We start from the raw sequence: 24,054 nt of genomic DNA on the forward strand, positions 1-24,054 counted from the left end.
ATGCAGTTTCAAGATTTCGTGCAGAATGCGTCGGATCGACCTTTCCGGAATTCCTGTTACTTTACCTGCTTCAAATGCACTGTAACTCCCCGTTGAAGTCTCGGCTGTCACATTTCTCATGACCCTTTGGATAACAGGAACGCGGTCAGCGCTGACGGATGGTTTGCCACTTCTTGGACGATCCTCTAATCTTCCTGTTTCCTCAAAACGGCGAACTGAATTCAATATCCCATTCAATGAAATTGGGTTTTTCTTAGTCTTAATTCCTTTCACCGTCCGTAACTGTCACAATGCTTTAGTCGCGGATTCACCGTTCTTATAGAACAGTTTAACCACTAATGCTCGATCCGGTAGCGACAGCATGCTATTGGCGTCGAATGACAGATCCATTTCCAGCCTTGTGTTTTATAGTTATGCTGATTTGCATAAACCGCCTCGGTATCACGAGTGAGCGCCATCTATCGATCATTTTTAAATACATTTTTTAATGGAAATAACAAAACACAAAGTCTCTCTGAAGCTATTCCCGTAAACCGCAATTTTTTTCGACCATTACTTTTTTTATTATGATTTTTTGAAGTTTGCACGAATTTATGCCGCACCCGGTATATTGTATAAAATTGTGCTATATTATACAATATTTGCAATATTTTTGAATATTGAATAATACAGTATCGCACAATATTGTGATGCTAATTTATGCCGCACCCGGTATTTGTGCTAATATGGAGGCAATCTGTAATTGTTACAAATTAAAACTATTTCTCGACAATCTTTATCCCCAATTTTAGAGGTGACACTCATAAAGAAAAAATACTTTTTGAAAAGAATAGTTTTAAGAGAAATTTTACTTTTCAAGAAAACGGCATATTCTTTAACCCGGATTTTTACATAGCAATAAATAAATATTCGCTTGTATTGTCCTACCAACAGATGTTTTTTTTTTACATTCCCGAACTCAAACTGTGCAAAAGGACCATTATTTTCTTCTGAAGTAAGTTCTCCTTTTGTAATAAGTCGAAGTTTGGAAGACGCGATTATAGATAAGGTAAGGTCCTAATTAGAATTTCTGTGACTCAAACTAAAAATTCTGAGAACACGAGATGAATGACGAGGAATACTTTGTACGGAGGAGAAGCGCAAACCTCCTGTTACAAACCTGAACGACTAAATCTTTTGGATCTTCAAAAATGGATGAAGACTTTGTTGATGAGGTATTCTGATTTAATTATTAACAGATACCTAAACTTATAATACAGTAACAATCTGAGATACATTTGATTACTATTGTGAGAACTAAGTTTTTTTAAAAAAGGCTCTATCTCTTGTACAGAAAGTGTCTAATCCTTTACCTTACTATTACAAAAAATTGTTAATTTGTTTCTTTTAGCGATAATCCAAACAAGAGAAGCATATGATTGGACTGGATATGAAAAACAAGCAATCAGAAAAATCGATACTAAAACAATTACAACACAGTGTCTAATCCTTTACCTTACTATTACAAAAAATTGTTAATTTGTTTCTTTTAGCGATAATCCAAACGAGAGAAGCATATGATTGGACTGGATATGAAAAACAAGCAATCAGAAAAATCGATACTAAAACAATTACAACACTATTTTGGTAAATCCGAACTGCCATATCACGCTTCCGCCACTGTCTTTTGTTAAATAAATAACTTATGTTCAAAAGAAGTATCTAAATCACAAAAATAAAACTATCATATTTGATACTTTTGATTTATTCTCAAGTCGTAGCAGTCTGGTATAATGGAAATTCGAAATACCGAAAATGGAGGGGATTTCCATTACAATGCAGTAATCCTATGATATTAATAAACAGTTGCAAAATTTGTTTATCTAATATTTTAAGTGACAAATGCAAACTAATTCTTTTTAACTTTTATTTCATTAAGCAATAAATCAACAGAATAGAGACATACGATTCTTAGATTCACTGAATGAAAGTGTAAATAGCAATTCTTAACACATATTTATATAACATATACTGGGAAGAATGGAACAAGTGTATATTTTCTTAAATATTGCGATTAGACATATACTCTTAGTTACAAAGTTTCATAACTAAGGTGGGAAATATATATGAAAATTCTTTGAATTCTGTGGAGGTTGATAATTGAAAGTTTAAAAAAATTAAATTTATATACGGGTCCCGTAGTGTAAAGTCCATGTCCGTATCCTATTAGTACAAAATGCCCCACAACACTGTTAAGATATCTTCATGATATTGTGCAGCACTAAGAATATCTAATGACATCGTAGAGATGTCGTACAATATCTTGTGCTGTAAGCCGTGTCTTTCTTTGTTTTCATTAATTTTATTCTCTACTTTCATTTCTTATAGAACTCTTAATATGAAAAAATAGCCATACAAGTATTAAAACGTAAAACAAATTTTTAAAATAATTTCAGGGATTGTTGCATTAAACACTGTAACAACAACAAACTTGTTTTGTTGTTGTTTAGGGATTGCTAATTCCCTTAGTGATAATTCATACATCTTATGTTTAATCGCATCTTTCCAATATATAAGATCAAAATGTTTTACTTTGGTTTATGAAAAGAAGTACTTATAAAATTTTGTATGCCATAATAATAATCCATGAAAAATTTTCTTCCATAAATTTCCGAAAGCATCATAAAACTTTTCCTACTTAAATCGTTTCCAAGGTAAGGAATTCATTGGTCAACGCAAATGGGTTCTTTCCTATTATCTGCAAAATTTTCTTTTGTAAGGTTTAGCATTGGCAATCTGTCAGTGTCAAAGAAGTCATTAATAAAAGGGGATGGTAAAAATGAAAAAAAAAAAAAGAAAAAAAAAAGAAAAAAATTATGACTTTGCCGTTTTCAAAGGCATAGTTCAAAATAAGGAAAAACAGGTTGTACCTCTCTTGAAAGCAACCGAAGAGGACGAGTAACAACAACAAAAAAGAAAATAAAGTCTTTTTCTCCCTTTTTTTCGTTAAAAAAATTTTACTCTGCATCAAAATTTATCTATAATAATAATTCTTGGGTAAAAATCTCTATTGCGTATAGCAGAAATGTGCAACTGTTAAGAAGTCATGAATGTTTTGTTAAATTTATATTTTGACAGGAGGATATATATAAAAAAACACACTCTTGACTTCTTAACAGATGCAAATTTCTGTTTGATGAAATGCGATTTCTACCAAAACATTTATGCATTTCAAAATTGTATTTTCAAAACCTATACGATTTCAATAGGTTACATGATTGATATTTAAATCTAAAAACGGACATGCGATACTTGATTCTAAGTTCCGTCAGATATATTTTACAAAATTTATTTTATTTAGTTCAAGAATTTCCAATAAACTTTTTAACTAAACGTTAATTCTTTTCTCTGCAATGGAAATATTTTTTTTAAATCTTTCCTTATTTTTTGAAGATTTATAGAAATTATATATATATATATATATATATATAGAATTCATATTTCATTATATTTTTTAAACTACGCTGTGACATACGTACTAGTTCTTAAAAAAAATAATTAGAAATTTACATGAGAATTTTTGAATTCATTTTTTTTTTCAATTCCTTTACTTGAAGGTAGAATAATTTCTCAATAGAGTCTGTTGTCTTTAAAATTTGTAAATCATTTTTGAGTTGAACATTTCTCTCAAGTTTACACTTGTCATTTGCTTTTCTGTTAAAATATGGATCTGAGAAATCTTCTTCTGCAATAGCTATTTTCTCGCGCATCTCTATAAACTTAACAGCTGTCTGATATGCGAGTGTAGCAGCTCATTAACATCATTATTTCCACAATTTTCAAATGCAATTATCTGACAAAATTGAAAAATTCTATCAATTTAGCAACTTGACAACTTGCTAAAATTACTTATGGCTCATTTAGAAAAATAACTTTTTTTTTGCATTTTTTAAATTTTTTTTATTTCTGATTTTTTCCATTTCTGTTATATTCTAAAATAAGAGGCATTCGAATCTGGAGATCACAATAACATGCAATGTAATTGTGATCTCCAGCTTCTCCTCCTAACTTAATAACTCTGAGTTCACGCAAATCAGAGTTATTAAGTTAAGGCATTACTACATTCTTCTTTACTTTGTTCACCCTTCTGGGAATGGAATGTATTTACTTTTCATTTGGTGCATCCCTCTTCATTGATTTCATTTTCATTAAATACTTAACCAGAATGAATTTTTGGATTTAACGAAATAGTCAATCTCTTTTCGAAACTTTTTTTTCTGATTCGCTTGAGAAAATAGTTTAGAATGATTCACTGCATTCAATATATTGGTAAGCAATATTCTTCGGATATTTTTCGAATTAGTTGATTATCTTTATTTATTAATAATTTACTTCTATCGTGATGTTATTTCAGCCATCTATGATTCACACATAGCCAAATTGGCCGAATGCTTCTTTAAATAAAAACAGGTACTATTTCCATTTTCAACACGTCGTATATTTTGGCCATATTTTGCAGAGGAATCGCATGCATTTACTTCCATATTTAGTTGATTATTCTTATTTATTAATAATTTACTTCCATTGTTGTGTTATTTTAGCTCATAGCTAAAATGGCTCAATTTTTCTATAAATTTGTTCATCTTCTTTAAATAAAAACAGATGCAGTTTTTTGTTTCTCATGCATATTTCCTCGCCTCAATATTTTGCGGATAAAACGCATGCCCTTATTTTTTAAGAAAGAACCTTTTAAAATGAAACTTCTGAGTGACTGGAAACACTGAATCATTCTAAGTCAAGACGCAAAAGACAGCAACTGTCCCCCCCCCCATTTTGCTCACAAAATAATAATTTAACATTTAGAAAAGAAAATTTTCATGATTTTTTAGTTCAACATTATACAACTGCTAATGGTAAATAATTTAGCGATTGAAGGCAAAATGACATAAAATATGAAAACTTTCCTACTCTGCCTTTTTCGACTACATAGATAAAAAAGACCACATACAATTAAAATATTGTTGCGATTCAAAACATACTTTAAACTGCATTTGAAAAATATTTACTGTTTGAAAATTCGCCTTACCGTGGAATTAAACGCATTTTACCAAGAATTTTTAACTGAAAGTACATCTTATTTTAATAACATCAGAAAAGACAAAATTAATCTTGGATTCATTATTTTCAGACAAATTTAAAACACAACTTGCTAAAAACATGTGAAATTTTAGATATGAGAATTTTAGATAATTAATATGAAATTTGCTATTTTTTAATGATTCTTTATAGAAGTTATTGTCTCTGTTTATAAATAATGGATGTGAACCTCTTGCAGCTATTGGAACTGGGGAGTAATTGGGCGTGAGAGGTGAAATGATAAATGAAAAACTTTTTTTGTTACATAATTAGAGCTCCATTGCTGGTCGATATGTTAGATAGATAGTTGCCATAGATACTAGCTACCTTTTACTTTCTGCCTAGGATAGCTATAGGCTTAAGCCGCATGATTCGACAGAACTGGCAACTCAAGATTGTCTGCGCAAACTTTTCCTGGGACGTTTCTGTAAGTCTCAAGTGAAATTTTTTCGTTTTTGCTTTCTCGATTTTTTTTTTTTTTTTCTTGAACCGTCATGAATAGAGAAGCTTATGACATTACAAAACTGATAATGATTTTTTCCTGAAGTTTTTTGAATAGTCATAAATAACTAGTAATTAATTTAACTTGAATTAACTTCTCCTTTTTATTCATTTTAAAGTGAAAAAAAACTATTTCATAAATTACTTAAATGGTAGTTAAATGAGTTTCTTATAAGTGAATTCGTTTTAATGCTGCATTTAACGGGTTTCAAAATATATTGATTGTGCATAAAGAACAATGAAAATCATTTTCAAAAAAATATAAATAAAACAAAATAAAATTAAAAAATAAAATTATTGTAGAGTAGAAATATATGGAATTAATTCCCAATGCAATGGAAAATCCTTCACTTTCTTTTTTTTTAAACTGGAGAACTTAGGCAAAGTGAAATCGCAAATTTGTCTTCTACTCTTAAAAATAGCTCTTTAAAAAATGTATTCCGATAAAAGACATAAATAGAGAAATTTTTACAAATGCTTTTCTCTATCGTCTGCTGTCGAAGATGATATTTTGTGCAAAGTTTTCAAATAATATTTTTGCTATTATCTATTTTTATATTTTCATAATTGATTCAAAGTTTAAAAAAATTTATTTTCTATTTCATCTTGTAAAGCTATAAAATTATTTTTTACATCTTAAATACAGATTACTGAAGAGAAAATAAAAGAATTTTCAAAACAGAACTAATATTATCACAAATGGTGAATTTTTTACAACTTCCCCCATCATTTGCAGAAATAGACTTATTCTAAAGCATGTGAATTCTCAATATGATTTAGAAATACAATCGTTTTAATTGAGTATTAAAAACAGGAATAAGTTATTTCAAACACAAACTATTCCATTTAAGATAATAGCATCCATATAAGTGCTTCTATAAAAAACATATTTTCCAGGTTTTTATAATTTTGCGATGTTTTCGTTCAGAAGCAAATGTTACCCACAATGAACACTATTGTTAAATCGAATTTAATTCGATATGGAAGCCCTGCAAATTTACTCTTTAAAATTATTGGTATTATGGAGTGCATTCATACATCATTGAGGAGGAAATAGATCACAGTCCAACCGAAATATACTTTGACATGGAAAAAACAGATAACAGCAATTTTATTTTCTTGTGTTGGTTATCTAAAACAGGCTCTAATTTTCTAGCCTGATATGTTACCAGATAAGAGGTATACATTGAAACAGCGGCTTTTCAAGCTTAAATTGTGTTAGTTATCTAAATCAGGGCCCTAAGTTTGCAGCTTTATATGTTAAAATAGAAGGAGTATAAGTTGAAATAGCGATTTTTCGCACTTAAATGAAAAAAAAAAAAAAAAAAAAAAATAGGAATCTGAGAGGAAAATTTTAAATTAAAGAAAAAAAAATTATTTTTAGAAAAATATTTTTCTAAAAATTTGAGCTAAATTTTTGAAATTTTCTGTAAATTCTGTGAAGTAGTAGGAAATAACTAAGAATTTCAAAATGATATTTATCTTATTTTTTGAAAAATACTACTTTATCGAAAAAACATAGTTGTCGAAAAATGCCAGTAAGTGCTTTTCTACGAATCGGAATTCGTGGACAAAAAAAATCTCATATTAAAATAATTATTCCACGATTTCAAATGATATTATAATGGTTTATTTTAAAAAAAGTGGTTCAAATTAAATTTGAAGTTAACATTTTGTATTAATTAAAAAGCCCCATCCATCTTCTGGTGACCGTTACTCTTGCGGTAACTATTATTTGTTTCCGGAGAGCCAATCGCCTCAAAGTAAGATCTTTTTCTTCCAATTTTCAAACTTTATTTACTCTGCTTTTTCTTCCTTTTTTTGAAAATTTATTATTACAATATCATTTGAAATCGTGGAGCAACATTTTTAGAATAAGATTATTTTTCTGTCAAAAATTTTGATTGACAGAAAAGTACTTATTGACATTTTTCTACCCTGTTTTTCCATCTAACAAAATCGAATTTTTCAAAAAACAAACAAAAAAAAAACACCCAGAAATTGATTTGAAATTTTTGCCCCTTATTCTTTTCTATGTAACATGTACTTCCTCGGAGTTTCAAAAATTTCGCACACAATTTTTGAAAAATGAAATATATTTTTCGAAGATTATGCTTTTAAAAAAATTACTTCTGATATTATTAAGTTATTATAACATTTGTCAATGTATTTTATAGGTCTTTTTAATACCTATAACTTTTTAATTTAAAGTTTTTCTCTCACATTAATAACATCCACCTCGACTCCACTCCATATTCCAAAATATATCTAGGTGTAAGAGGCTTGTTTTGGATAGCTGATTCAGCAACTTAAACTTATAAAATTGAATTTACGTATTTTTTTTCCTATTTTGATAGTTTTCATGACAATCCGACTAGAATGAAGTCGAAAAAATATGATTATGATTTCTCTGACTTAATATTATTATGACATATTTTGATGACTTTCAACAGAATTTTCAAATGTAATGATGTAATTTTATTTTCTCATGTATGAAATATTGTAATAACGATTTTCATGAATCACTAAGTTTTAGAGCTTTCTGAATAATAAAAAAAAAGATTTTTGGAATTATGTCTGTCTGTTTTAGAATAAAATACTCCAAATCTGGAATTAGCTACAGGGATGAAATTTCGTATTCAGTCTTTATATTCATAATTGTAGATTTATTGCAAATTTTAGACAAAGTTCGTTTAAGGAAAGTCTCTCTGTCTGTCTGCCCTACCCTGTGAATATGAAGATAACTTAAAAAAGTACCACAAGCAAGTAGATGATTGAAATTTGGCATAAGCTTTTATCACCGGATAAAAAAAATATAAGTGGTTTGAAAGAAGTATAAACGGCAAACAAGAGGATTCATGATTTCAGTTACTTTAGTTGAAAGCATCCCATTTTTATATAATCTTCCAAATATTTGAAACTGTTGAATAAGGAAGAGGAAACAAACTGTTAAATAAGGAAGAGGAAACAATGTTGCGATATTCAGATTCAATTTCCGATTTTTGTGGTTCAAATTCAGAGAAAAAAAATCACTTTCTATTATCCTTTTGTTTCCCTAAATATTAAAAAAGACTTATTAATACAAGTCTTATGTAATTAAGTATTGCTTATATAAATGAATGTTATATAATAATACTGAAGCAAATATTTTTATACTTTTTTGACGATATATCTTTTAATATTTTATATGATTTGTCATTTGGCATTTATTATTACTCCGTACAACTTCTCAAAACATAAATTTGGCAACTGCAAAAAAAAAAAAAAAAAAAAAAAAACTTTTATTGTCTCAGCTTAATTTTTTCAATATGCAGTAGAAGCTCTCATAATAGGGACCTCATCATTGTTGGATAGTTGAATATAAGATTCCAGATGTTAACTTTTCATGTTTTCGTCATGCGATCAGGAGAAACTGTAGAAATATGGATTTTTTTAATCTATCAGCCACAAATAAATAAATAATATCAAAAATTGTTCAGATTATTTGAAATTTACACGTTTCATATTTCTGGAAAACAAAATTTAATTACAAATAAGAAAACAGCATACATATTATCAAATGAATATTGCGTAGTAAATGATATTTCATGGAAGTTTGATTTTGTCCACGGTACATCCTAGGTCTTCCCTCTTCCTATTCATCTTTCCCAGCATATGCTCAATTATTTATTCGTCTTGGAAAACAATCTCTTATATATAACCCACAGTTATTCACAATATCAAAATAATGTCATTTTCAGTGACATGCATTTATCCGAAATGTAAGCCTATTAGATGAAATTAGTGAAGAGTTATGCAAACTTGGATAGATGTTTGTCAGTGTGTTAGATATAACAGATTTTACTTTAAACCAAAAGTTAAATTGCTTGTTTAAAATTGTGGTTTGTTTAAAATTGTGAGCTGATTGTTTTTAAAAATACACTTTTATAGTAGCACAAAAAAATAAAACATTTTTTCATCAAAAATCTGGGGGTTGATACAAGAATATAAAATCATGAATAGCTGATAGGAGCCAATTCTTAAGTAAACATGAATATTAATTATAATATATTTTAATTTCTATTGAATGATCAGCAATTTTCTTCAAAATATTCATCTCAGCGTAAAATTCTATTGTTTTAACGTTTTTATTTTGTCCCCCAGATTTTTATCAAAAAAGGATTTTCTACTTTTTTGTATGCTAGTAAAAGAGTGCTTTAAAAAGTTTTTTTTTTTTTGGTTTTTGATATTTATTATTACCATTATTGTAAAGTTTTGTAGCCAATTTTTCTCAATTTATTATTGTTCTTGTTTTTCAATAAGATCTTGATTATGGTTCTTTAAGATGGCATATTTATTGAACACACACACACACATAAAGGAAAGAAGAATTAAAGAAGACACAGCATTTTTTGTGAAGTATCATAAGCATGTAGCTACATCTTAAAGGAATCGTGGGAAGAAGAGAGAGTGTTTGGAATCAGGAAAGCGAATAACAATCGCATAGATATTTATCCGCTCAAAGTTACTTTAGAAAAATAGTCAACTCACCTTATCCCAATATAACTCTCCTGTGAGTGATACATTTTTCAAATAATTCTAATACTAAGCACACAAAACATAAATATTCATTAACGTACAAAAAAATTATGAAATTAGTGAAATATGTTCCATAGAATGTTTTAACTTTTTGTCGTTAATGGCTTTTGCAAGAAAATCTGTAATTAGCATTTCAGTTTGAACATATTCTTACTTAATTACATTGTCTTCCAATGAATTTCACAAAATGTAAACGTAAACTCGTACGTTTTGATTATCCAAAGATCTAGTGCATTTAATCCACTGAATTTCTGCTTGACTATCTGAATTTAAGATTGTAGCAACATCTATACATTTTTTTACATTATTTTATTGTTAACAACATGTATACATTATGTATTTCAGTTTATTTAATGCATTTACAATCCAAATAATGTTTTCACAAATTTCAGAAATAGCTTATAACTTTGCTTTACATGCTGAGAGACTAACTCTCATTTGATTAGAACATTTTCAAGAAAATAATTAACTAGTAAAATTTCACTACCAAAAAATTATTTACCATTTTTAGCATTTTCCCAACTAGAATCAGAAATAAAATTCAGAAAATCAAATTTGTTATCATAAAACAATTTCTTATCTTTTATACCAATAAAATATCTTAATATTCTTTTACTTAAATTATAATGCCTTTTTACTGGTTTATAATTAAACTGCAAAAGATAAGTTGTTGCAAATGATATATCAGGGCAAGTTCTATTTTCTAAATATAAAAGTCCATTAATTAATTCCTGATTCAAAGTAATATCAATCTTTTCATTTGTAACAAGAAAACTCTTATCTTATCCTTTTATAATAAGAGTTTTGACACTTTTATAATTTTCTAGATAATATTTAATCAATAATGAATCAATATATTGTGATTGAGACAAACTGACACTATTGCCATGTTTTACAATTTTCATACCTAAAAAATTACCAATTTTATTCTGATGCAGTTCAAACACCCTTTTAATGATAGTTACAATTTCCCGACACATTTTCCCATTTTTACAGAAAAAAAAGCTAAATTATTTAAGTACATACAAAATATAAAGTAATTTTGACCATCATTCTTAATTTAACCCCAACTGTCAGAATCCAGTTAATCAAAATTTTTCTTCTTCACTTTATATAGTCATATACCAATTTCTACCCGTTTGTGGTAAGCCACAAATACTCTTTCTTAATTTACAAAACTTTCCCTTCCCAATTAATTTTACATAACCAGGTGAAGGTAACATTTAAAAGTTTCTTCTAGATTACTTTTCAAATATTCAGAATTTACATCTAAGAACTAAACGAACGAATTTCATTTTGATGAGAGTGCAATTAATAGTTGGAAAGATTCTATATTTACGATAGGAAAATATGACTGAACCTTCCTTATATTTTATCTGGTTAAAACCAACTGCAACAAGCCTTGCTTTATATTTTATTTCTCTAGTATAATCTTGTTTTAAAAAATATACCCATTTGCTTTTTTCTTTTTTTCATGTTTCTCTACTATTTCCCAAAATTCGTGCTCATATAATGAATCCATTTCATTTTTCACTGCCAATTACCACTTCTTCCAATGAACACTATGTATTGCTTCTATATAAGTATTTGGAACATTGTGGGCTACATTAACTGACATTCATTTAGATTTAAGCCTTTTCAAACGCCTACTTAGGATTTGATTTACAGCATTACACTTTAACTCAACATCTGGCATTTGGTTTTTATCCCCCATACCTTAAGACAGGTGTTGGGGAGTAAAGATTTCGTACGCAGTTGAGTTATTAACCTCATTTACTGAAGGAATTCTTTCTAATTAAGACACTTCATTTCTTGTTTTCTGAATTAATCTCGTTTCTTTCTGAAGAGGTTTCTAACAATGAGATTATATTTCAAAAGTCCATTTCTATTTTTCCAAAACAGTTACTACCTTTTAAAGATTTGTTGAATTTAATTGATCTTTCCTCACTTATCTTCCTGTTTTTAATATAGATTCGGTAATCCCAGCTTTCCCTGTCATATCTTAGCATTATACCATGTCCTCTCGGTACATCAAATTTGTTTATTTTTGGAATGTGCCACATAGCTAAATTTTTTAAGATAACTTTATTTCACTTTTTTACATGTCCACATTTCAAGTTTTTTTTTTTACTTTTCCTTTACGTGGTGTTACGTTAAACACATCAGTAGCTTCAGCCCAAATTTTAATAGAAGCTTATTTACATACAAATTCATTTACAAATTCTAATCCATTATCAGCTTCCAATTTTTAAATTCTTTTACTAGTTATACTTTTATATTTAACTTTAAACTGAAAAATATATTAAATACAAAACTAGTTTTAAAGAAATAAGTGAAGTGCATGCCAGAAAAATCCTCCACCAATACCATAAAATATTTTACACCACCAAATGAAGCAAGTTGAATAGGATCACATAGTTCTGCATCCATCAACTCAAGAACCTGAGAGCTTTGATTTATATATTGACATTATGATGATTTATTTTTTGGTTATTTCACTTGTCTCAAGTTTTATATTTGAAATAATTTATATCACTTATATCAATATATTCTTTCTTTTTAAGCATTTAATTAGGATTCATGTGGCATAATCTGTTATGTCAGATCTCTTAATTATTAGTAGATCAATTAGAAAAGTAATTATCAGAATTATTTAATGGTTCTAAATATGCTTTTAATCTACCATTGTTCTTACATGTTTTAGTAACTAATTTATTATCATTAATAAATACCAATACACAGTTGTTATCGGATTCAATCTTGCAACCTTTATCCATTAAACATGTAACAAATAGTAAATTATATCTTAGTGAGGAACATGATCTTACATTTGTAAGAGTTAATTTTATAGGATTATCATTTTTGCACTCACAAGTTTTGCTTTCATGTTCCCGACTTCTTCACACAAAATTTCATAGTCTTCATCTGCTAAAGAAATACCCTTTATTTCAAGACTTATTTCTTTAAACGAAACTCTGACTCTAACTATATGACAAGAATCTCTACAGCAACCATAATTTATCACTTCATGATGTATAGAAGCAGTAAAAACAGAATTTCGTTCTTTTGTTGACAAGCTGATATGGTGATGAGTTGTTATTATTATTATTCCCATTGAATGTATTATTTCTTCTATTTTTATTTCTGTGAAAACAATTACTAACCACGTGATTTGGATGTCTGCAAAAATAGCAAAGTCTTGCATATGGTCCAGTACGTTATCGGTTTTAATTTTTTGGTCTTCTACTGGACCCGTGAGAGAAGTTTTGATTTTATCCCACACGATCTTTGCTTCTTCCTCAGCTGCAAACTCCAGTGCATGTTTGTCCGTGAATTACAGCTTAATGTGCGTAACAACATCAGTATTTTTCTAATGCCATTCTATTGTTTCCTTTTTATAAAGATGTTCTGGCTTATCAGTAGATATTACACTGTACATCTTTTTTTTAACTTTGAGCAACTTGAATCTTTAGAGTCCAAATGAAATAAATAGTTCCATTTAATTCCGGGACATTTATCTTGTCCGTTTTAGAATTTCGGTTTCGAATCACAGAGTTCCTTTCATCGCATAGAATTCGATAGAACCATAACCACGCTCTGCTACCATTTGTTGTTGTTTTTTCAATAAGATATTGACCATGATTCATTTAAACAGCACATTTTTTTGCACGCAAGCGCACGCTCGTGCGCGTACACACACATTTTTTTTATATGTGTGTGTGTGAGTATGTAATACAAATAAAAGAAGATCACATAGCATTTTTAGTTCAGTATATTAAGCATACAGTTAGTCTTCAAGGGCTCGCTAGAAGAAGAGAAAATGATTCGAATGAGCGAAGCAAGTAACATAATCAAAATAGATATTCATCCGCACAAAGATAGTCTAGAAAAATTATTCGCTCATCTCATCCCAACAATTACTTATCGACAATACAAACATAAGATCAAAATTTAATTAAAATTGAGGGATTAATTGATAATTAAGTTTGAAAATATTAAAATATTGTATTGTCAAAAAAATGCACAATTTCAATAAATTTTTCAAAATCTGGCAAAAAGAAATTAGTAAAAAAAAAAAAAAAATCCATTAATAATCGTTTTTGGAAACATGAAACAAATCAAGTTAAATAAAAGCTTCCGAAAACAAAACATAAATAGAGTGCTATATAAAGAAATAGAACACTACAAATGCTCTATTTTGAGATAATTTGCATTTTCCCTTTAAATATGCACTAGTGTCTGGCATGGTTTCTTTTATATTCGCTTTTTAGAATAACTTGCTGGTGAAATCTGAACAGTTTTTCCATAACGTTCATAAGAAATTTCCATAATTCTGAATAAGAGTTTTCTTGCTTATTTTTCAATTGTTTTTTAATCAGATTATACATTTCAAATTAATAATAAAGAGAAGTTATACTAATTTTAATCCACATCCAATTATTCTGAATAAAGTCATAATTTTGGAATATTAACTATGCAGCTGAATAATTTCAAATTAATTTTTTGATAAGCTGAGACGCCGTAGAATATCTCTTAATTATTTTATTTATTTGAAATAAGCACACTACTGAGATTGACATCACTTACAGATTGCATTAATCAAAATCGCATCAGAAAAACAAGCCACAAAGCAAATTAGAGCTTACATAAAAAGGAATAGCAAAAAATAAAGAATTACAAATTTCTGAACCATATATAAATGAAAATGCAAACAGCTAACAAGGGTCAAAAAGTAAAACACACACAAGCGCAATACCAACACAGAAGCATGAGTACACATAAATATGCATAGTTAAAAATAATGTGTGGTCAAGAATTAAAATAAGTAATAATAAAAACAATAAAAAAGAAGCAAAGTCAAGTTGGTAAAAGTTGAGAACAAGTCGCTTTAGAAACGCTTGAAGTCATATGTTGAATGTTAAGTTCCCCAAAGATCCTGTTAAAAATCTAATGAAATTTATTCAAAATGTACTTTTTAATATAGTTAAATTTAGAATAAACATTTGGAAAAGTACTCTGGTTTCTTAAAATCTTACAGGCACTGCGAAGTTTATAGAACTCAGAATATCAATGCAATCGATCGAAATATTGATAACCTTATAAAAGAAAAGAACACAAGAAACACAAACTAGGCAAATTAAACATATCTTGCAGACAAGAAGAAGATATATCTTGAGAGTAAAATCCATTTTTATTTGATGAACTGATTTTAATACGCTCAATTATTAAATTTTGGTACTGCAATTTGGATCCCAAGTAATACTATAATATTTCAGACAAGATTTAACAAGAGGATAATATAAAACCTTCAGGGCAATTTCACTTGAAAATTTAGTGATTTTGCGTTTGAGAATTTTAAGCACATCATAGGCTCTGAAAACCAAGTAATCAATATGTTCAGAAAAATCGAGTGTTAAAGAGGATACCCAAGTCTGTAACTGAATCCATTTATATAAGTTCATAAATTTTATAAATATTATTTAAAGGCTTGTTATCCGTGCACCATTTAAAAAGAGAATCGCATCTCTCTGTAAAAGGACAGCATAAATTTTAGAATATATTGAACGAAACAGCTTCAAGTCATCAGTAGATAAAAAGCACACAGAATACTTAAAAACACTATCAATGTCATTAATAAATAAAATAAAAAGTAAAGGTTCCAGAATAGAGCCATGGGGAACATCGGAGGTACAAGAGAACTCACGTGAAACAATATTATTAAAATGAACACAGAGAGTCCCATTACATAAATAAGAAGGGAGTCAATCCGTCAGGTTGACATGAAACCAAGATTGTGCGACTTATTTAAAAGAGTTCCAAAATCAATAGAGACAAAGGCCTTCGGAAAGTCAATGTAAAAGACATCAGGAACCAATTTCAAATGAAGAAATATTCTTATTTGGCAAGCAATATAAATTAATGGCAGTTGAACGTTTAGGAATAAAACCGTGTTGAGATGAAGAAATTAGGTTTTTAATTTGCTGGAAGTATCTCTTATGAATTGTAGTTTCAAAAACTTTAGACAAAGGACTTAAAATAGCAATTGGGCGATAGTTTTTACAATCATGTTTATCTCATTTTTTAAAAACAAGAATAATTTTTCCATGTTTCCAGATATGGGGGGATACACCAATTCACTACGACAAGTTAAACAAAATAAGCAGTGAATTAAAAAAAAAAAAGATGGAATTTCTCAACACCAACAGATAAAGAAGTTTTTAATTCCCCGATAGCTAACACCACATCATCGTAAGTTACAGTATCGATTTTAATAATATCACCAATGATGTTACTTATATATTTAGCAATGTCGTCAACATCCCTCCTAGGCTTGAAAAAAAAAGTACAAAAGCATTTGCGATATTGTCACCACTTTCATAACGTATGTTATTATAATATATAATATTCGGAGTATCGATTTATTTATCCCTGAAATAAGACCAGAATTTTTTAGGATTCAAAACTAAATTTCTTTTTGTTAATCGTATATATGCGACATAATCTTTTTGGATATTATATTTGGCGGATGATCGTACAGATTTAAATTCATCAAATGAAGCAGGGTTAACACTCGTTAAAGATAATTTACAGATAGTGGCCTTCATTTTTATTAGTTTTCTGATTTCCAATAAATACCAAAAGGGAAAATTTAAATTTTCGGTAACTGTTTTTCTAAATGGAACAGTTCTGCTAAAAATATCGTGTAAATAATTATAAAAACTAAAAACTGCATCGTTTATGTCATAAAAAGCAAGAAAAATTCCAATCAATCTCACGGAACAAATTCCACATAATTAAAAAAAAAAAAACTCTGCTCTTTTAAAATAAAATTTAGAAATATTAGCATTCTTCTTATTGAGGTAGAAAGATACAGAAACAACCGATACTTACAGAGCGGAATGATGTTTATACTCAGATATCAATGGGCTACACTGTGCCAGACAGAAACATCATTTGAATTCACATCAGATAAAATTATATCAAGATATTTATTATTATAGTTATGAATATTGTTATATTGACACAATTGAAAAGATTCATAAACAATTGGATTTTTGCTTTCATAAAACCCATCATATATATGTAAATTAAAATCACAAAAAATTAATATTTTATCGTAAGTACCAAATACGTCCAAACAATAAAAAAAATTAACATACGTGCCTATATGTGGGGAAGGTGGATAGCAAAAACACATGAAAGCATTCTTTTTCTGTAATTTAACTTGACCGAAATCCAAACAGCTGCAAGATACAAACCAGGAATGTCCGATTTAAGGGGCGAAAGATATTTTTCATTTTTTGATACCACGAGAACACCAGATCTTTTCGATAATCAAATAAGTGCAAGGAATCTATAGCGTCAGAAAGCCATGCCTCTGTAACACAAATCAGATCATATTACATAGAAGCCACAGAACTGAAGAATTCTACAGTTTTGGTGCATAAAATATGAGCATTTTGATAAAACAAAAACAGTCATTTCGAATCTGTTTTTGTTGATAAATTTAAGTAAAAGCGAGGGTTGCTATCTGTTCTAGAATGATAAATCTGATCTTTCAATCTACCGAAAAATTCAGTAACCAGACATCCTTCAAGCCAATTCAATGTATCAGATAGGCGATTAAAATCACTCTCGAAAACTTTTACATGAAAAAAAGCATGAGATTGGAATTTAGTTTTAATTCTTCGGTACCGAAGATGATCTAGTTTTAGAATCAGGAATTGTGATATGTCATTGACTATAGTATCAGGACTAAATCTTGAAAGAAAAACAACTTTCCTTTTGGGTAACTCACCCACATTTTTCAATGTCGATATCTTACTCGCGCCATTAATTACCAATTTCGTGTCGGGTTTGACACTTTTTACAACACTTGTGTTACTTCGAGCAGCAGAAACATATTGTTACGAAAATTGTCCGGGGTTCGTTTGGATAGTGGGGGTTATATGGTGTGAAGAACGCTCAATCACCAGGCGGCAGTAGAAAATAAGACTACGACGTTTATTTACACGAATGCACACAGGACAGCACAAAGACGACAACTATATACAGCACAGAAGACGATTATGTTCGGCCGAGACGTGCAGCATACAAAACTTTACTACAGACAGTAGCACACAGCTTAGTTCAACACTAGCTTCACTCCGTCGCTGGTCCGCTTAGCTCTGGAAGGCCAGTTCTTTAGCGTCGGTTCCGACTACTCTTCGACTCCACTGGTCCTCGACTACTCCTCGACTCCACTGGTCCACGACTCAATTCACCGTCTATCCACGACTCAACTTCGGCAGCTACAGGCTGCTCCTTTTATAGGTCTCAGGAGGCGGGGCTAGAAGCCTCTCAACCAATCAGGAACGTTCGAGGCGTAACTCGGTTCCTACTGGACGGCTCGGGAAAATTCTCGCTGTTTCGGGTATAATCTATTTTGGCACCAAAGTCGCCAAATTCGTCGCCAAGTCGCCAAATGGTCGCCAAGTTTGTCGCCAAGCTCTGGGATCTCCTATGGAACCCACTATGCTGGGAAGCCGTATCAAGGATTCGTAACAATATATTTTGACCTCAGGATTACACACACACAATCACAACATTTAAGTTAAGCTCTTGATACTCAGGCTGTCTGGCAATATTTTGGGGGGGCTGTTTGTTTAGTAATTTAATCAACTTGAGAATTTTTGTCAGCTAAAGGATGAGAACTCTTCAGCCCAATAAACAATTCCATAATGCTGTTCAGACAAAATAGAGATTATTTTCGCATAATCAAATATACTTGGCCTCTCATGTATTGTGAAATTGCGTGTTTTTCGTTCTACCGACCACATTTATATAAATAATACTAAAATTCTCATCTTGTAAAATTATTCATCACATGATAGTTATTTCTTAGCCTTCGAATGTCTGCTTACTTGCCAGATTTTCGCCAAGGTTTAAAATGAATACAGTAAAATATCATATGCTGATGAAGATCAGCGAACTTTAAGAGTGTTTTTTATCTGCTTATTTCTTCGGAACGGTCGTTCTTCCCCTCATCTTCTTTATCTTTCTCCATTCATACATTCTTCCTCATCTTTTCATTTCTCCAATACATACTCAATTATTTTGTCATCATCAAGAGAGAGTATGACGGGATCAGAATATCAAATATCAGCAAACCATTCAAATTCTTATGGCGTATATATATATATATATATGTGTGTGTGTGTGTGTGTGTGTGTGTGTGTGTGTGTGGGTGTGCGCGTGTGCGTGTGTAATAATATTTTAAAATCTAATTTAAATTTATTTAATTTCTTAATTTTTAGTTGAATTTAGCCCATATTATCTTCATTCTAAAATATTTTCTTATTTCCTGATCGCATTCCACTTTTTCTATTTAATTAATGCAACAGAAACTCTGTAAAAATGCTTAGGTCAGCGGTTTCCGCACTCAGAGTGAAGGAATAAAAAATTGCTAACCAAAACAAATTCTACTAAAAGATGCCAAGATACCCCTATCGAAATCGACACGTGTAAAGAAATCCATAACAGAATCTCACGGTATATAAGCACTTGGAAAAATATTCTCGCTCTTTTGCCCTTTTTTCGCTGTCTTCTGCTCTTGTGCCGCGCTGTGAACGGACCTGTTTTGTCAGGGCCTCTTGTACATTAATTGTGCCTCCTGGAATGTATTAAAACTAAGTTAAAAATTCAAAGTGTCTGCTCTCATCTCTTTGTCCACACAAACACACACATCGTTGGCCTTAATTTCAGATATAAATATGTACTTTCAGAATTTCCGTTATTTTTATATTGAAAGTTAATTAGGTGCAGTCCAATAGAGATTTTATTGCATTTGGCAATGACTTTATTCTTTTATGATGATACATGAAACGACTTAAATTTTTATGCGTATTAAATGTAAATATGAATACTCATATAAAATTTGTTTACATATTTGTATGGAAAAATTAAGTGATGTTCCTTGAATTAAAATTATGAATATTATATATTAATAATGTATTATATATTACAGGATTTTGTTCCTCAAGTTACCCGAATTTGACATCTTTACAGGAAGAGGATTTCGGAAGCCATAGAATTCATCCTTTTAGAAAATCTGACGAAGACTAGTTTTTTAACATTTTTTTTAAAAAAAGGACCATAAGGATTCGTCGAGAAAAAGGAATTTGGTGTAATGAACTCTCTTCTTTGATAGCATTTGATTTCTTTGAAACAAAGAGCAAAAAATCTAAATCTTCTTATTTGTGTATTTCAAACCACTACTAAGTTTAAAAAGTAATAGTCAATTCTGGAGAGCAACAAAAGAATTGTGAAATGTTTGTAAAGTCGAATATTTATTACAGATTTGAAACAAATGCATCTTTTACAAATATAGTGGATATCAGCTGGTTGACAATTATTTTATAAATAGTTTTCTGCACTAAATTCAGTATTTAAATTCTCTCCATGCATTTTCTATTTGATAATTTTTTATAAAATCATGATGATTGCTTAAAAATCATTCAGATTTCAAAAAGACATGATTTATTAAGCGTACACTAAGGAAAATTATACTAAACTTTTTATAAACTGTTTCCTTTTGCCCTTTTACAGTCTATAATATAATTTAATTATAGTTTCAAAATATTTAGCTGTACTACGTTTCGTTAAGAAAATAGTATGAAGAAATTTTACAGCAACAGCAATAGATAGAAAAAAATCGGTAAATTTTATCAAAATTAAGTAAATGTATTCAGGAATGCATTACAGTGTCTTAAAAACAATAGTATTTTTAGCAATATTTTTGATATTTTCAAGCATATACTTTTTACACACCTTTTATAGAGAAGCTATTATGCCTCTTAAAAGACCAAGGCTAGTATATATGTTGAATAATCAAACTATGCATAAAAACTTTCTAGTTTACACCTCCGGTTGCAGAATACCCAAATATGACCCCTTCGACTTCACTGTGAGACGATATTACATCAAAACTCCATATACTTATAACTGTGGTCCAAAAAAACCTATATTTCATATTCAGAAAGAGGGCGTTGTAACCGTTGATGAAGAAGAATTATACAGACAGCATAAAATTCGGATGGATCAAATGGATTGTTATTTTAATCCTATCATTAGAAAAAACAGAGGTAGAAAACCCGATGATAATTTTTACCTTGGTAGAGAACACGATATGATATTTAATTTGCCAATTGAAGATGATTTTATACTTTTAAAATGCAAAAATGAAAACAAAACCTTTATAGAGACCCCCTTGCTTTTGACACCTATTAAAACCAAAGTTGAAGTAAGAAGTGAAAATAATTTAAAGAAAAATTTTAACTTGAAGGAGAAGTTAAATGTTATCATCGTAGGAATCGATTCTATATCCAAACTTAATTTTGTTCGTTATTTTCAAAACACCTTAAAGTATTTACGCACTGATGTATCGGCCATCGAATTGCATGGATTTGTGAAAGTAGCTGATAATACGTATCCAAACTTAATTCCCTTTTTAACTGGGCGTCATAGAAATCATTTTAAAGCGAAAGAACGGAGATATGGTTTCTTCGATGATGTCGATTTCATATGGAAAAGATATGCGGCAGTAGGTTATAGGACATTGTTTTCAGAAGACGCTCCAAATATGGGAGCCTTTGTTCTAAACAGACGAGGTTTCAAAAACCCGCCTACAGATTACTATAGTCGGCCCTATTCGGTGGCAGTGGAAGCACTTAATACGAGGCACAAGACTCATTGTATTGGTTCAAAACTTGAAATGGAAGTCTATTTCGATTATCTCCGGAATTTTGTTTCTACAATGGAAAATAGACTATATTTTACATTCACTTTCGTCGCCAGATTAACTCACGACATCTTTAAATATGCCGGGTTTGCTGACAAGCCGGCTTTTGAATTAGTTTCTTATTTGAAAGAGAACGAAATCCTAAACCGGTCTCTTTTTATATTCTTTAGTGACCACGGGATCAGATTTGGAGATATACGAAGGACTTACATTGGGAAAATTGAAGAAAGGATGCCTTTTATGTTTCTAATATTTCCTGAATGGTTTCTCAAAAAGTATCCTGAGTTTGCCAAAAACTTGGAAATCAATAGAAACCGATTGACTACACCCTACGATATACATGCTACGCTTCTTCATCTACTAGACCTCGAAAGAGAGACATTTTATACTCTTCATGGGCAAAGTCTGCTGACCGAAATATCTTCTGAACGAACGTGTGCCGATGCAATGATTGCGAAACACTGGTGTACCTGCCAGACTCACCAAATTGTACCATCCGACGACGGCAATGTCCGCCAAGCAGCACTGGCAGTGGTACGAAAATTAAATCGACTTCTGAAGCCGTATTTCAGATTGTGCGCCCCGCTCAAATTGAGCAAAGTTTTAGATGCGAGACTAGTTCAGCCTAACGAATTGTTAGTGGAAGTACTCCCGAAGGACTATTTGATCACTTTACTTGTCATCCCAAGTGGTGCTATTTTTGAAGCAACTGTTCAAGGGAAGAAGAAGCAATTCACAGTTTCAGATGAAGTTAGCAGAATTAATAAATATGGTAATGAATCAGATTGTATTCATGATCCGGCTATAACGAAATACTGTTATTGTAAGGCCAATCTGATCAAGAACTAATGAAGTATTTCATGTAATTTATTCTAGGTAAGTAGGGTTAAAAGATAAATAAAAAAATAGATTTTATTTCATTTGTAAGTCGATAAACAGAAAATATTCTTCAATCATGTTTTAGTTAAGTCGCGATGATAAGAATAGAATTCACTCTGCCATGATTTGGATGAGGATAGACAGAAACAGATGGGAAAAATCATTTACACTCTATGAATTGAAGCATCTTTGTGAAGAAAATACTGTCTAATGACAGAGATTATTGAAAGCTGAGTATTGTGAACTGAGATATGAGAAAAAAATCAATAGTATAATTAAATGATAGAAAATGCGTATAAACAATTAACTTCAGATCGATAATCACAATGAACTTGAATGAATACAGCACGTAGAAATGTCATCACGGATTGAATTAATAATTTCCAAAATTTTATTGACTCTAACAGATTTAGAGTTTCACCTTTGTAAGGTATACACATAGAAATGTTATAATATTAAATTTAAGTATACTATTATTTATTTATGAAATTCATAAGAAATACTAATATTGAATTAATAAACTAAATATTTCTCCAAATGATTTTGAAATTTAACTCTTCTTGAAAAAGAAATTTAGAATAGTAAAAGAACTTTGAAGATTAAATTACGCCAACGTCCATATTCGTACCATTGTAATTTATACATTTAAAAAATAATTCTAGTCAAAATTTTATGCGATAGAAGAAACGATAAATGAAATTATAACTCACAAACACATCAAACGTGTCAGCTGAAGATAATGACTTATGAAACCATATAAAAGTAAAAACTATATAAAAGTAATCCGTAGTTTATACAACGAATAAGCGAACGAATATTATATTTGTCCATTAGGAAGGGCTACACACACACGCACACAAACCACACTTTTCTATACCACAGAAAAGTTGTGACATTTTTAGAAATATAAAGAGGAAAAAAGATAAGGAAATAGATTGTAATCTTCCACTCCAGCAAAGGCTTTAAAAGTCATAAATAAAACTGGAAACTGACTCTTGGTCATTATTTTTTAACATTTAAGATTTTTCTCTATATCTTGATTATAGCATTAGTTGTTAAGTGCTGAACTTCAAAGAAATAGTAAAATTTATTTTACTAAAATATGTGTATAATTTCCTGTTGCACATTCCCTAAAAAGCTTACAAAAATATGTAAAATTACTTCAATCTGCAATTTTTAGTTCAAAACCATCAATATAATTT

The 24,054-nt window shown here is 29.9% G+C and overlaps 1 protein-coding gene across 1 annotated transcript; it reads left to right on the plus strand.

Annotated features, from left to right (window-relative positions):
• Positions 1–21,070: 21,070 nt before the first annotated feature.
• On the plus strand, positions 21,071–22,822 carry LOC129958501 (uncharacterized). Its single transcript, XM_056071022.1, has one exon. The coding sequence runs from the start codon at positions 21,071–21,073 to the stop codon at positions 22,820–22,822; it is 1,752 nt and encodes a 583-aa protein (XP_055926997.1).
• Positions 22,823–24,054: the final 1,232 nt, after the last annotated feature.

The sequence above is a fragment of the Argiope bruennichi genome, chromosome X1, assembly GCF_947563725.1.
Source record: "Argiope bruennichi chromosome X1, qqArgBrue1.1, whole genome shotgun sequence".
NCBI classification, from domain to species: domain Eukaryota; kingdom Metazoa; phylum Arthropoda; class Arachnida; order Araneae; family Araneidae; genus Argiope; species Argiope bruennichi.